At 37.4% G+C, this 13,223-nt stretch overlaps 1 protein-coding gene across 6 annotated transcripts in view; it reads left to right on the forward strand.

Annotated features, from left to right (window-relative positions):
* Positions 1–13,223, forward strand: part of IL1RAP (interleukin 1 receptor accessory protein) — a 127,981-nt gene that overhangs the window by 42,251 nt on the left and 72,507 nt on the right. For all 6 annotated transcript variants that reach the window (XR_012021939.1, XR_012021938.1, XR_012021940.1 and 3 more), the window contains exon 2: positions 4,909–4,973. Coding sequence is in view for 3 of the 6 variants with exons in the window: in XM_072807838.1 (XP_072663939.1) it covers positions 4,910–4,973 (64 nt within the window). In the remaining 3 variants the exon portion in view is untranslated. The remainder of the gene's footprint in view (positions 1–4,908; positions 4,974–13,223) is intronic.

Below are 13,223 nucleotides of genomic sequence, written 5' to 3' on the forward strand. Positions count from 1 at the left end.
AAAATTTTCTCTTCTTATTCTAGGTTCTTAAGGTAGAAGATTAGATTATGGACTTGAAATTTTTCTTCTTTTCTAATATAAACCTTGTAATCCTACAAATTATCCTTAAGCACTACTTTAACTGCATCCCACACATTTTGGTATGTTGTATTTTTATTTTTGTTCAGTTTAAAATATTTTCTAATAGTCATCTGTTTTGACCCATGAATTATTTAGACACACAATTGACCCTTAAACAGCATGGGTTTGAATTGTGTAGGTCTACATATACATAGGTTATTTTCAATAAATGCAGTATAGTACTTTAAATGTTTTCCTTATGACTTTCTTAATAACATTTTCTTTTATCTAGCTTACTTTATTGTAAGAATATAGTATATAATACATATAACATACAAAATATGTATTAATTCACTGTTGATATTATTGCTAAGGCTTCCAGTCAATAGCAAACTATTAGTAGTCAAGTTTTTGGGAAGCCAAAGTTATGCATGGATTTTGAACTGTGTGGATGGTTGCCATGTCTAATCCTACATTGTTCAAGGGTCAGCTGTATATTCCTTAAATTCTATGTGTTTGAATATTATCCTGTTATTTTTCTTTTGTTGGTTTCTAGTTTAATTCTATGGTTAGGGAATATATGTTCAAATTCTTTGAACATGAATTCTTTTAAATTCATTAAGGTTTGATTTATGGTACATGATATAGCTGATCTTGGTTAATGTCCTATATGTACTTGAAAGGAATATGCTATTATTCACTTTTGGAGTCCTCCTATAATTCTTTTATGCATTCTGCCCAGGTTTATAGCTGCATTCATTTAGAGAAACAGAGTAGATTATGCTTACTTTATTTCACTCAGAATTAGAGTTTTCCATTCACTTTGCCGACACTTTTGATTACTGACAAATATAGTTTTCTAAAGTGTTCTTTATGAGGGTCTATTTATGGTTAAAAAACTATAAGCTATATGAAAGATTGTTGATGAAAATAACTTTGATTTCTTAATAAATGCCATCTCTCCCTTTCTGTAAAATGATATAATTCATAATTTGTCCTATGTCCTTTAAAGGCTTGTTTGTCATATTTTAGGTGAGCATACATGCACGATCAGCTCAAACTTTATTAGTAAGTTAGAGAAGTAAGTCAGATACAGTTACTCACTTTATCATAAGTTAGGGTCTAGATGGATCAGGGCTGTAGGGCTGACCTGGCATGGAGGTGACCATTTAGGGGTTGTGGCTTGGTGTTGAAGGCCATGTTTTCAGGGCCTGGGTCATAGCAAAAGAAATCTGTCAACCAGGAATGGAGCAGGTAAGAACAGCTTTGTGGTTATAGGAGGCTTATCCAGCTTGGAGCAAGACCTTACAAAATTCAGGGGACAAAATTCAGGCTTCTGGAAAAAGAGTGCTGAAAAGCACTAGGTTGAAGGTTGAAGCCCCAACAAGATTGGTGGGCATCAGAGAGTACCTGGGATGTGGGTATGGACTATATGAGGAACCAGGAAACTGAGGGAGAAATCCAGCCCTGTGGCCTGCTGAAATGCCACTGTGCAGAAGGAAGGCAGATGTGACTCACAGATAATACCAGCTTTGGGGCAGCAGACCTAGTTTCAGCCTGTCACCTGCTGGACCGGTGAGAGAATCATTGGTCAGAGCTGACTCATAGGGAAGGAGATCCTGAAGCTTATTAAACCTGGAGAGTGCAGACAACAGAATGATTCATATTCAGGGGTCGATGTTAAAGTGGTGACCACACATTAGCACCATCATTAATATTGTTATGGATTACATAGAAATGAGTGTATGTTTAAAACTCTTCCAGGTAGAATAGACATCTGTGTTGACATGCCAGGAAACAATGGAATTAAATATGAGAGAAGTACTAATACCTAAGAGGAAGTGTATGAAAATGATTATACAGTAGGTAAAATGGGTTGTGCAGAAAAGGCTGACTTGGAATTTATTTTTGTAAGTTGAGATCATCTGAAGCAAGGACAGAGTCTGTTAAACACCATGGCAATAATCTAAAGCTGGGTTATAATTCAGACCATGAGAAACCATGTGTTACTAGGCAGGTATTCCTTTGCTTTCTGACAGGTTGTCTATCTCTGAAAATATCCAGCACCCTCTCTCCTCAAGAAGAAAGAACCAAAAATTTGTTACTAGTCACCATAATAAAATTCCGAGAGAGAATGCAAGATGATGTTAAATGAACCAGCCAACCTCTTCCCACTAACCTTGGAACCTTTAAGTCTGTCAAAACCAGCCTGCACAATCACATTTCCTTTTCAGTCTCCTTTATTCTAATTCATCACAGGACAAGACTGACCCTGGATATGTGTTTGCACACAGGTTATCTTTAGATTGGCTTTACCTTGATGACCTGACTCCTTGCTGCCTGTGGCATAATCTAGTTACTCAGGGGAATATCAATTAAGGCTCTCGATCACACTAATTAGAATGTCTTCTAAGTGTTGTCCTAGGAATTCAGCAGCTTATAAACAGGCAAATTGGGAAAATCTAGAGGTGTGAGTTTTGCTTTTTTTTTTTTTTTTAAATAGCCGAAAGCAATTTGGGAGGTAGAGTGCTTTAGCATAGCTGAGTATTGGGGCTGAAGTTCTTGTGCCCTGAATCTGCAATGAAATGTCTAGTTGTTCTCCACTGACAATGATTAATGCAGAATTATTAATTACTTTTATTAATGACTTGGATGAGGACATGGGTGGCATGCTGATCTAGTTTATAGATGACACAAAGCTAGGAGTTAAACAAGTATTGTGATGACAAGCTCAGGAGACAAAATGATTTCAAGACAGAATTATAGTGGCAATCCATCCGATACATGCCGGAAGAATGATCTCCAGAAGGCACAATTTGATGATCACATCAGTCTTCTAATCAGAAACCGTCAGTGGGTCCCTATTTTCTGCTTAAATTAAATTCCAAGTCCTTTGCTATTCAAGGCCTTGTCCTATTCTGATCCTAATACTCCCTGCCTTCCAACAAAGTCTCCTATCGTTCTTTTACTAATACCTTGTGCTTGAGCCAAACTGAATTATTTACAGACTATTTCCTTTTTATGTTCCATGCTTTGCCTATCTTTGAACATTATTCCCCCATTGAGTTTCTTTTCCCCACTTTCCTTCTGCTTCAATTCAGTTCTTGCTCGCTCAAAAGCTACCTCTTGTACTTAGTCTTCTTTGATTGCCATGGTTGAAGCAATCTCTTTCTTTTCTAGTCTTCAGTAAACTTTATCTGTTCCGCTCTGTGTTTTTCAGTGTTTACTTTTTATTGTCATTATTTTGGTACCCATTTTAAGTCTCTGCTAGACCTGCTTAGTGTTATAGCTTCTGTCTGAGAAATCTTTGCATATCTTATATATGAGGCATGCATCTTATTCATAGTTGATGATGTTGAACTGGTTTATCTCCTCTACTGGGAGAATGGCCTTCAGAGGAGTTCCTACCTCTTGCTCACCAGAGGGCCCTGCAATTATATCAAAGAGACTTGTAAACAGAAAGTACGCAATGCAATGTTTTATTAAAATAAATGAATGACTGATAGAAGAATTCCTTAAGTTAACAGTGTAAGAATTGGAAAGAGAATGGTGGTGGTAAAAAGGAAATATTTGATCTCAGAGGCAAAATGGTTGTTTAGGGTATAATAAACTCATTTGTAACTTTTGAACAGTCATGCTAAAGAAGGAAGCCCAATAAGAACTAGAGATTTGTGGTAATGTGTGGTCAAGAGAGGTGACAAGTGTGTGAAACTTCCATTGTCCTTAAAAGTGGCCCATACACTCTGAATTGCTTAGGCAGTACCAGTTTATACCTTTTGTCTCAGTGCCATCGCGTTTACAGGCATCTCATTTTAAATGCTGTTATATGGCCACCCTATTTATGAAATACCTCTTTGACCTTTTTAGACTGGTAGGTCCCTGTGGTTGTGAAACTGGTGCCATAGGCTAATGTTGGCCAGATGTGCGTAATAAATTCCATCTCTGTCACTTATTAGAAACAGGATACGGACAAGTACCAAGGCCTCCCTTGGTAAGCACCCTTATGTGGCTGCTGTGTTCAAAATAGTGACAGTCTTGAATATGGAATTTTTCAGTAATATCCAGGTTTCAGTATTTATAACCCTATCAAGATTTTATCAGGGGGAAGATATGTCTAGGGTAGTAGGGAAATAAATATTTCGCGGAGTCGTTAAATTTCTAGGCCTTCTGTGTTAGAGATCATAGAACCAAATGTAAGGGTACAATTCGTGCTAGTTGGCTGTTTCAGCTGGTTACTGATAGAAAGGCTAAAGGTCACAGAAATTGGACTCCAGCCCCATCATTTGTCTCTTTCAGGGAGAAGCAGAGAGCAGGCACAGCAGAGAATGGGGTTTAGATATTTCCTTTTACTATAAATTCAGAGTGTGGTGGAATACAGACCAAGTCTGTATCCAGGAATTTAAACTTTCTATTCATCACTAAGAAGGAGAAGTGTCTGGATCATAAAATATTTCCAATTGGGAATAGACCACAAGAATGATAAGGAGAGGAAGAAAATCAAATTTATCTGCCAGAAATGTGACTCCTGGTGAAAAAAATCAAGAGGAATTTGTAGTTGAATGATTAAGAGATAGTTCTAGAGTCAGACTGCTGGAGCTTGATCATTAATCTACCACTTTGTAGGCAAAGGATATTGGTTATATTATTTAAACTTGTCTCAGTTTCCTTATCTGTAATATGCTTTTAAAAAAATGATCTTATTGTTTGGGTCCTGCAATTAAATTTGTTAATATTATAAACATGTCAGAACAGTTCCTTGTCTATAGTCAGCTTGCATATGCAGTAATTATTACTTAAACTCTTGAGAGTGATAAGTACTCTCCCTTAACTTTGTATTTATGTTGACAGGATGGGACTTCTGTGGTGTGTGATGAGTCTCTACTTCTATGGGATCCTGCAGAGTGATGCCTCAGGTAAGTGAATAGCTTTTGACAACCTGTTAAAATACAAACTATCTATAGGGTAATGTGCCAACTCTTTCTGAAAAAAATGAGTTAAGACTACACAATATTTATATCCATCGTCTTCTGTGATATCACAGAATCATAGATGTGATGGAATCATAGAATTTTGATGATGATACATACCTCTAGTCTTCAGGGGACACGATGTACTTGGGGCAGTGGTCGTCATTTATAAATACAGGGATTTTCCATCGCCCTCACATCTAAGCCAACTAGAATCCTGCTTCTCTCCCTTTGCCTTAGGTCTTATGAGAAAAGAAATGACAGCGATGGTAGCATGACTTTGTTTTCCAAACTTCAGCCAGGGGTGAAGGAGGCATTGAGACGAACAGTCTATTAAGATCTTTTGAGAACAAATGAGAAATGATGTTTCTATAATACTGCTTCTCTCTAGGGAAAAAAGGACCTATCATTAGGCTCATTTTTTTCCTTTGGATATTGCTTCTTAAGAGAATCTAGCCAAAGCTTGTTTGAGTTTGAGTAACCGAACTTGGTCGTCATGGATCTGGATCCTATGAAATCAAAGTCAAAAGGGATTTGAAAGGTCATCTTTTCAGGGCTCCTCTCATCTCTAGAATTACTGCTCAGAACCAGAGTGGGTAACTCGAACTAGTGATCATCTCATTAGTAGTCCACATGTGTTTGGACTGACCAAGTTCTAAGAAAGTTTTTAGTATATATAATTGAAATGTATTTCTGTCATTTCTACATTTCTGCGGTTCAACTGCTTGATTTAACTAGAATGTGCTCAATCCAGTGGTTCTCTAATTTTAATTCAGGGAACCTAGATATCTTCATTCGAAAAAGCTTCATGTATAATTCCCCTGAAGACCATGGTTAATAGTTTGAATATCATTACTTTAATTCCTCTTCTGTGTGAGAGGTCTTTGGAGATGTTAAAATAGCGATCATAGAACCATGACAGTGTTTTCCAGTGTCTGCCGTCAATTGTTCTTTGCGTGGCATGGATTTGAGCTTTTCTCATCCCGATGATCTTTTCTGGGGTATGTTTTCTATACCACTTGAAGCATTATATTGGAAACTGAAAATAGCACTAAAGGAAGGGTATAACTAGGACAGAGTAGTACAGCTCAAAGCTATGAGAAGTAGAGATAACTTCCAACCTTGTTGGCCCTTTTCACAAGGAAAGCATCTCATGATCTGGGCTGGTTTTCAGATGCACTAATACACAGATCTACCGGCTATTTGGACCAGCATCTGTCCTGCTTGATTGAGTGTCCCATTTGAGGCTGTGATGTCCTGATTTTTAAATATGTTAAATATAACCCCTGATTACTATCAGTTCTTATTTGATTCAGTTCTATGCTTGAATGTTATCTGCTTACAGAGTCCTTACTTCACCACCTTAATTTAAAAAGCCCTCGCAATCACATGTCTCTGTATCCACCTGTAGTTTCCTTCATGACATTCATCATTTCTTGATATTATATTAGCTTTTTCTTGTCTCCTCCCTTTCTCCTTCTTTCTCCTCTTATACCTCCCTGTCCTCCTTTCCCTTCTTCCTTTCTCTTTCTCTTTTCCTTCTTCCCTTTCTCCTTCCCTATTTCTCTGCTTGTAAACTATCCAAGGACATGGACCTGTCCTCTTTGTTACCCAAATACTTGGAATAATGATTGGCACATAGACACACAGTAAGTTAGTAGGTACGCACACGTGCTCTCCCTCTCTCTCTCTCTATGTATGTATCTATGTATGTATGTGTGTATCTATATATATATGTGTTATATATATAACACATATATAACATATATATATATATTATATATGTGTTATATGGATAGAAAAAAGTCCCTTCACTTCCCTTTTTTGCCAAAATCGGCCAATTTTATAATGGCACTTGTTTGGATTCATACCAGTAATTCATCAATGTAGTTTTATGTCCTGCCTTCCCTTGAAGGAAAAGGAAGAGGTCACCATGTTACTCTTGTTGAGAGATCAGGGCAATCCCAGAAGTTTGTGGGTGCTGGTGTCTCCCCAGCACTCCTGGAAGTGTTCTTTTCTGAATGACCTTTACTGTAATCTGCCCAAGGAGGACCCCTACCCCCACCCCAAATGCTATTGGAAAGTGAGCTTTCTACCCAGGAACTGTGACTCATAATTCTGCCAGGGAGGCTGACTTCTTGAATAAGATAAGTTCTCATACCAGCCCCATTGAGTCACCATGGGAGCAGGAAACATGTTGTAATCCCCTCAGCCCATCTGGCACATACTCATTTGCCTTCCTTATGAAAAGGTATATTGTGTCTGTGTCAGTGATGCACTTCCTAGTTGGAGGAAGAGGAACAAAAAGGAAGTGTTGTTGACAAAAATAAAAGGGAAGGCTAATCTGGGCTACTAGGGGACAAAAGGGACCATTGCACATTTTGAGGGAATCAGTGAACCTCTCGAGCATCAAGGTATCACTTCTTAGAAAAATGTAGATGCTGGCAGACCGTTGGCCTTTCATGAGATTCTCTCTGTGTTCCAGGTACCCATTTAATGGAATCAGAGATCAATGTGACAAACAAGGGAGAAATAGGCAGAAAACCCTAAAACAATGTACATGCATATGATATTAATAGGAGTTTTGTCTGGTTGTTCTGGGCCTTTCTACATGTACCCTTCTTTTAAGGGAAGTCCCACATTTAAAAAAGAAGCCATATCAATATAAGAGCTTTAGTTCCATGAAGTTTTTTTTTAAATTTTAAATTTATTTGAGAGAGAAAGAACTGTGCATGAGTGGGAGAATGAGCTGGAGGGAAGGGATAGAGGGAGAGGGAGAGAATCTTAAGCAGACTCCCCACTGAGTGCAGACCCCAATGCAAAGCCCAATCTCATGACTTTGAGATCATGGCCTGAGACAAAATCAAGAGTCAGACACTCAACCAACTGAGCCACCTAGGCACCCCCCCGAACCCCCGCCATGCAGTATGTTTTAAGTGGAGTGAACTGAACCTCAAGGCACAGAATTCTGACTCCAGAACACAGTCTTTCTTGTAGCACTACTGTGGTTTCCTTATTTGTTCAAGAAAGTGGGAGCAACACTTTCATCTCAGATGGCCATAAAAGCAGATACTTAAATACAAGCATTTACTTTTCAGGAATTAAAGTGGTAGTTATAATGGTAATAATAAAGCTTCCTTCCCTGAGAAAGCACTTTACATTTTACATTTTCAATGACATTTGACTCTCACACCCAAACTATGGAGTGGCCAGGCGCTTGTAATCCCATTTTTGGAAAAAGAAAATTAAGATCAAGTGTTTGAGTGAATTACGCAAAGTCACACAGCTAATACGTAACATAGCTGTGACTTCAGCTAGTTCTTCCATTCTCAAGATTCATGCTATTTTAACAAAATATACTCTCCTTGGACTCCAGTAAGACAGATACAATTAAAAAAAAAAAAAAGGTCCAAGGGGTCATGGGTTTTGCTAACTGCTAAAGAAACATTTAGTAATAGATTTCTGGTTTTTTGTTTTTTGTTTTTTGTTTTTAGATAAGAGGTATCTTTCCTCCTGACACCCCCTGCCCTGTTAGGTGTTTTTTTCAGGAGGAAAATCAATGTAATGTAAACTCAAAATTCAATATTCTCATTTTCGCATGTTATGGTATTGAACATTTCCAATATTAAACTCAAAGAAATTCTGCTTTGCAAGATTCTGAAAGCAAACTTAACTTGTCACACATTTCTCCTTTGGTATGTTCCATTGGCAGCATGTTAGGAAGTTGAACTGTTAAAACTGCCTTTAGGGTAGAAATAAATATTTGCAACTTGTGGTTCCAAGTTGGGGAGAGGGTGAGAATGGTACCACATATAATGTGGTGAATTTACAAAAATATCACCATATCAAAATTATTTGTTAGAGAGACCACATTAAGAGGAACAATGTGTTTTCTTCCCCAAGTGTGCGTGCACACACACACACACACACACACATACACAGATCTTTGAATATAGTCTTTTATTTCAAAGTCAACAAATAGTTGACAATGTGCCAGGTGCAGGGCTAGATTTCACACACATTATCATTAATGTCACAGAAGACACTGGAGGCTGGGGTTTGGGTGGGGGTAGAGATTCTTACACACATTTTATAGTTCAGGAAAAGAAGAGCCAGGGGGTGACCTAAGTTAACAGTGCTCATGGTGGCATGTCTGATAGAGCTAGGATTTGAAGACTGCCTCAACTGCAAAAGCAGAGCTCTTTCTTTTCAACTACATTGCCTTCTTACGACTTTGTTCTGCTACTAGTAAAATCCCATGATTTCATTTCCATTAATTTTGAAGAATTTGCAGAGGGTAGAAATAATCTTCTGGTTTATTGAGGCTGAATAACACTATAGTAACTAACTGACTAACTAAATAAATAAATAAAAACACTGGCTTAAAAGAATTGAGAGACACTGCTGTAAGTTTTGACTGTTTCACTTTGTGAATGTTTAATGACATTAAAGAAATCATTTAATCACTCCTTGCTCACTGTGACCTTACCTGTCAATCCAACCAACCAGCCAACCAACAATAACAAAGCTTTGGCCAATTTTACCTTCTTGCTTTTTTTATTAAAGAGCATTATGGTCATTATCATATGTCATGGATGCACATAGCATACACCCTTCCTGTGATTTAAATAAGCATTTTCTAATGGCAAGTGTTTAAAGATCTTTCATTTAAAGATCACGCATTTGACTTTATATTACAGAATCCAGGGTAAATAAAGGAAGGCTCTTATGTCAATGTCTTCCAGTTGAGTCTGACAGAAAGATGAGAAAATAAATACCAAACAGAATGCTGTAATAGAGCAGAGAAAGTTACTAACTATGTAGGGAGATACTGGAGAACACATCTCGATCAAAGAACACTTGCTCTTTTCTAGGAGAAAATGTATCCTTATTTGGTAAAGAACAGTGCAGTGCGATCAGGGATCATGGTATTTAGAGCCCAAGCTGGAAGGGTAGGCTGGGGACAGTCTGTGGAAGACAGGAATCCCTGTAGGTAAAGAGGATATTTGTGTTTAATATATTTTAGATATAGGTGGTTAGTTCTTTTTTCTTTTTTCCTTTTGTCTTGCTCTTGTAAGGGCTTATAATATTTCCAATACAATGTTTCAGTTCTGGTTTGGATTCACTTTGTTGCCAGCCCTCGTGGCCTCATATTATTTGAATATACTTTTTAAAAACTCCAAACTTAGGTATACTTGTGACATTCAGGGCTGTCTTTGTTGTCCATGACTGGTCACCCTGAACACACTTCATTTCTATGCAATTTAGTCCAACAAGAATGTCTGAAGAATACAGTTTCATTTTATTCTGAGATCTAAAGGTCATTGGAATTATAACATTTACCCTAGGGTCCTTTAAATGCTTCCCCTTGGGAGCAGATATCTTCTCTCTTTGTTTCTTTTTCTTTTTCTTTTTTTTTTTTTTGTATGTTAAAACACATGATGCTTATTTTTAAGTTACTTATGCTCCTCAATGGTGGATATTCTATAGCCTGATTGAAAAGAGGTTTGAGTACCATAATGTATTGACTTGATGCTGACTTTGCATATATAAACTCTCCTGAACAGCTTCTTGTATCACAGTGATAATTCTATGTTTAGAAAAATGACCTGATTCTTCCTTCACATGGCTGTGTTAGTTAAAAGAAACCAGGCTTTTTTCAGGGAATACATTTCGTGTATAGGGTTATAAGTGACAATATCTGGTTTTTGAGAATTTGTTCAGGTTTAAATCACCTTTGTTTCTGCATTTCCCCCACCCCCACCTCAGATCATTTGTTTCTGCCTTATTGAGATGAGCTTTGTAAAACCAGATCAACTGTCTTGATGATCAGTGACTTAGTCCTGGGCCAATTCTCACCCATTTTTATTCCACTGTTTTAAAAATATCTTTTCTCTTTAGCTAATTAACTTCTTTAGAAAATAATATATATATCCATTCTCAAGATAAAAACAATGGTTGCTTTATTTTTAAATCCACTAAGAGCCAGTGTCTCTCATTATTTATTTTTGAGGAACAGAGAGAAAATGGGCCCATTTTACAAATAATCTGAAAACCTCAGTCAATAATTTCAAGTACCTATTATTGAAACCTGTAAAAGCTGATATACAGAATTGCCTTCTTTTGTCTTTCTGCTTTAGAGGCAGTAGGAACACTGATAATACAAGATGACTGAGAAAATGTGAGAGAACAGATAAAATAATCACACCTTCAATAATCTAGTTGTGGCTGGGTTGTGTTGTTTTCATGAATTTTATTTCTCTTTCTGCTGTCAAAATCAAAACTTTTGGTATAACTATACATTATTGAGAAATAAGTATCACATCCCTGTCTGCAGAGTCTGGACTAGTAGTAGTTTAAGGCTCTTTGTTTAGCAGCCCATTGTGTTTTTTTTTTTTTTCCTTTTGAGATACTTTCATATTTTTTGAAGTGCCCCGTGATGTAGGCAGGAGTATGCACTTTGATATGTACACCAAGGTGTACAATGCAAAAATGTTTGCATTTTTCCTGAACTTATATAACCAAACATTTGGGTCACCTTAAAGTTTGAGCTTGTCATGCCAGCAAAAGGGAACAAGTGAAAAGTATTGGCTGACTATGCTACTCAGTGGAACTTGTGGGGTCTATACCATAAACATAGATACTCAAAAGGGAAGGAACTGAAAGAGAGTGCCTCCATCAGTCCCTAATGGTTTTCTATGTAAATATGATTTTCTTAACATTATATTGTGGAGTTTTGATTTCTCATTACTTAAACTTGCATACAGGTACAAGCATAGTTGAATTATAGGACTATATTATTGTTAAAGCAAACACAGATCTACAAATTTTTGTTTCCAAGTGGATCTCAACCATTATTAACCATTATTTACTATAACTTTGTTTGTCTTTTTTTACTTTGGGGAGAAACCTTTAGTCATTCACCATGGACTTGTTTGCTATTTAAACACATTATTCCTAATAGCTTAAATTGATGTGCCTGAGTTAACTTTGTTCTCTAGGTCTTTTGGGAGTTCATACTGCCCCCCAATTGCTTGATGAACTAATTTTTGCTTTTCAGAGAGAAAGCATTAATTTTATCCTCATATTTTCTAATTTGATTTGGACTTTTTGATCTGTCTTGTTCCCTAGGGAAAATTGAACTTCTCTTATGCAAGACTTTTTGACATCTTATGGCTTGATTCTAAACGCCTCTTCAGCACTTTTACTGTCCACTCAGGGTAGAGGACGATGAAGAGAAGGAGCAGGGAGGGGGAGAGAAAAGGAAGAGAAAGGGAGAGAGAGAATAGATGCAGATAGAGATACCGATAGAGACAGAAAGGCTGAGAGAAAGGAGAGAGAGAGAGGGAGAGAAGGAAGAGGAGGAGGAGAGAGAGTTAGAGATACAAAGAGAGAGATAGAGATAAGAGGTAGTCTTCCCATAGATGGGCTCCCTGGATTTGATACAAAACCAGGTATATATATCTTTCATATTATTAAAAAAAACCCAAATTTTTAGTACTTAAATACTCCCCCTTGGTCTCCCCTGCCCAAGCTTTATATTGGATGGCATTCTTTTTGAATGTTTCATTTTTTCTAGGTTTGAATGTTTCATTATTATTTTTTTTTTACATTCTCTCTCCTTCCTAGTGTGTTAAAATGATGAGAGCAAATAGAAGACTTAAATAATATAGAGATGTCCTATAGTCTTCTCCAGCCATCAACATGCCCAGGGATAATGTTGTGTCGACTAAGTATTTTGCACAATACTGTTGTTTTGAAGGAAGTATACAGCAGATGTGGTGGGAGCAAAGAGCTGTGCGTGGCCTTCACGAAAATGAAGAAGAGACAGCAGGCAGGAATGTCGGACTCTGTATCCCTCTTTGCACTCTGCATTCTTAGGGTCTAAGGCAGAGACAATCTGCTGTTGTTTACAATTGACACTGAGCCGTAACACATCTTTCCTAGCAGCAGAAACTGCTTCAGGCTCAGTGGCAACCCAGCTTGTATTCAGGTCTAGGAGGAAGGTGTGGCTTTGGAGAATAATTAAATCATGGAAATTGTAAATAGAACGGTTAGTAAGTGAAAGTGTTGGAGGAGTAGTACCCACTGCATGCAGTGTTCTTAGCGAAATACTTAGGAGGATTTCAGGAAAAACATGAAGGCAGGGTCTTTGTTCCGGTTTGCTTGATTAAAGCAAACTCTTAGATATCTCAC

The sequence above is a fragment of the Canis lupus genome, chromosome 31 (genome assembly GCF_048164855.1).
Source record: "Canis lupus baileyi chromosome 31, mCanLup2.hap1, whole genome shotgun sequence".
Lineage (NCBI taxonomy): Eukaryota > Metazoa > Chordata > Mammalia > Carnivora > Canidae > Canis > Canis lupus.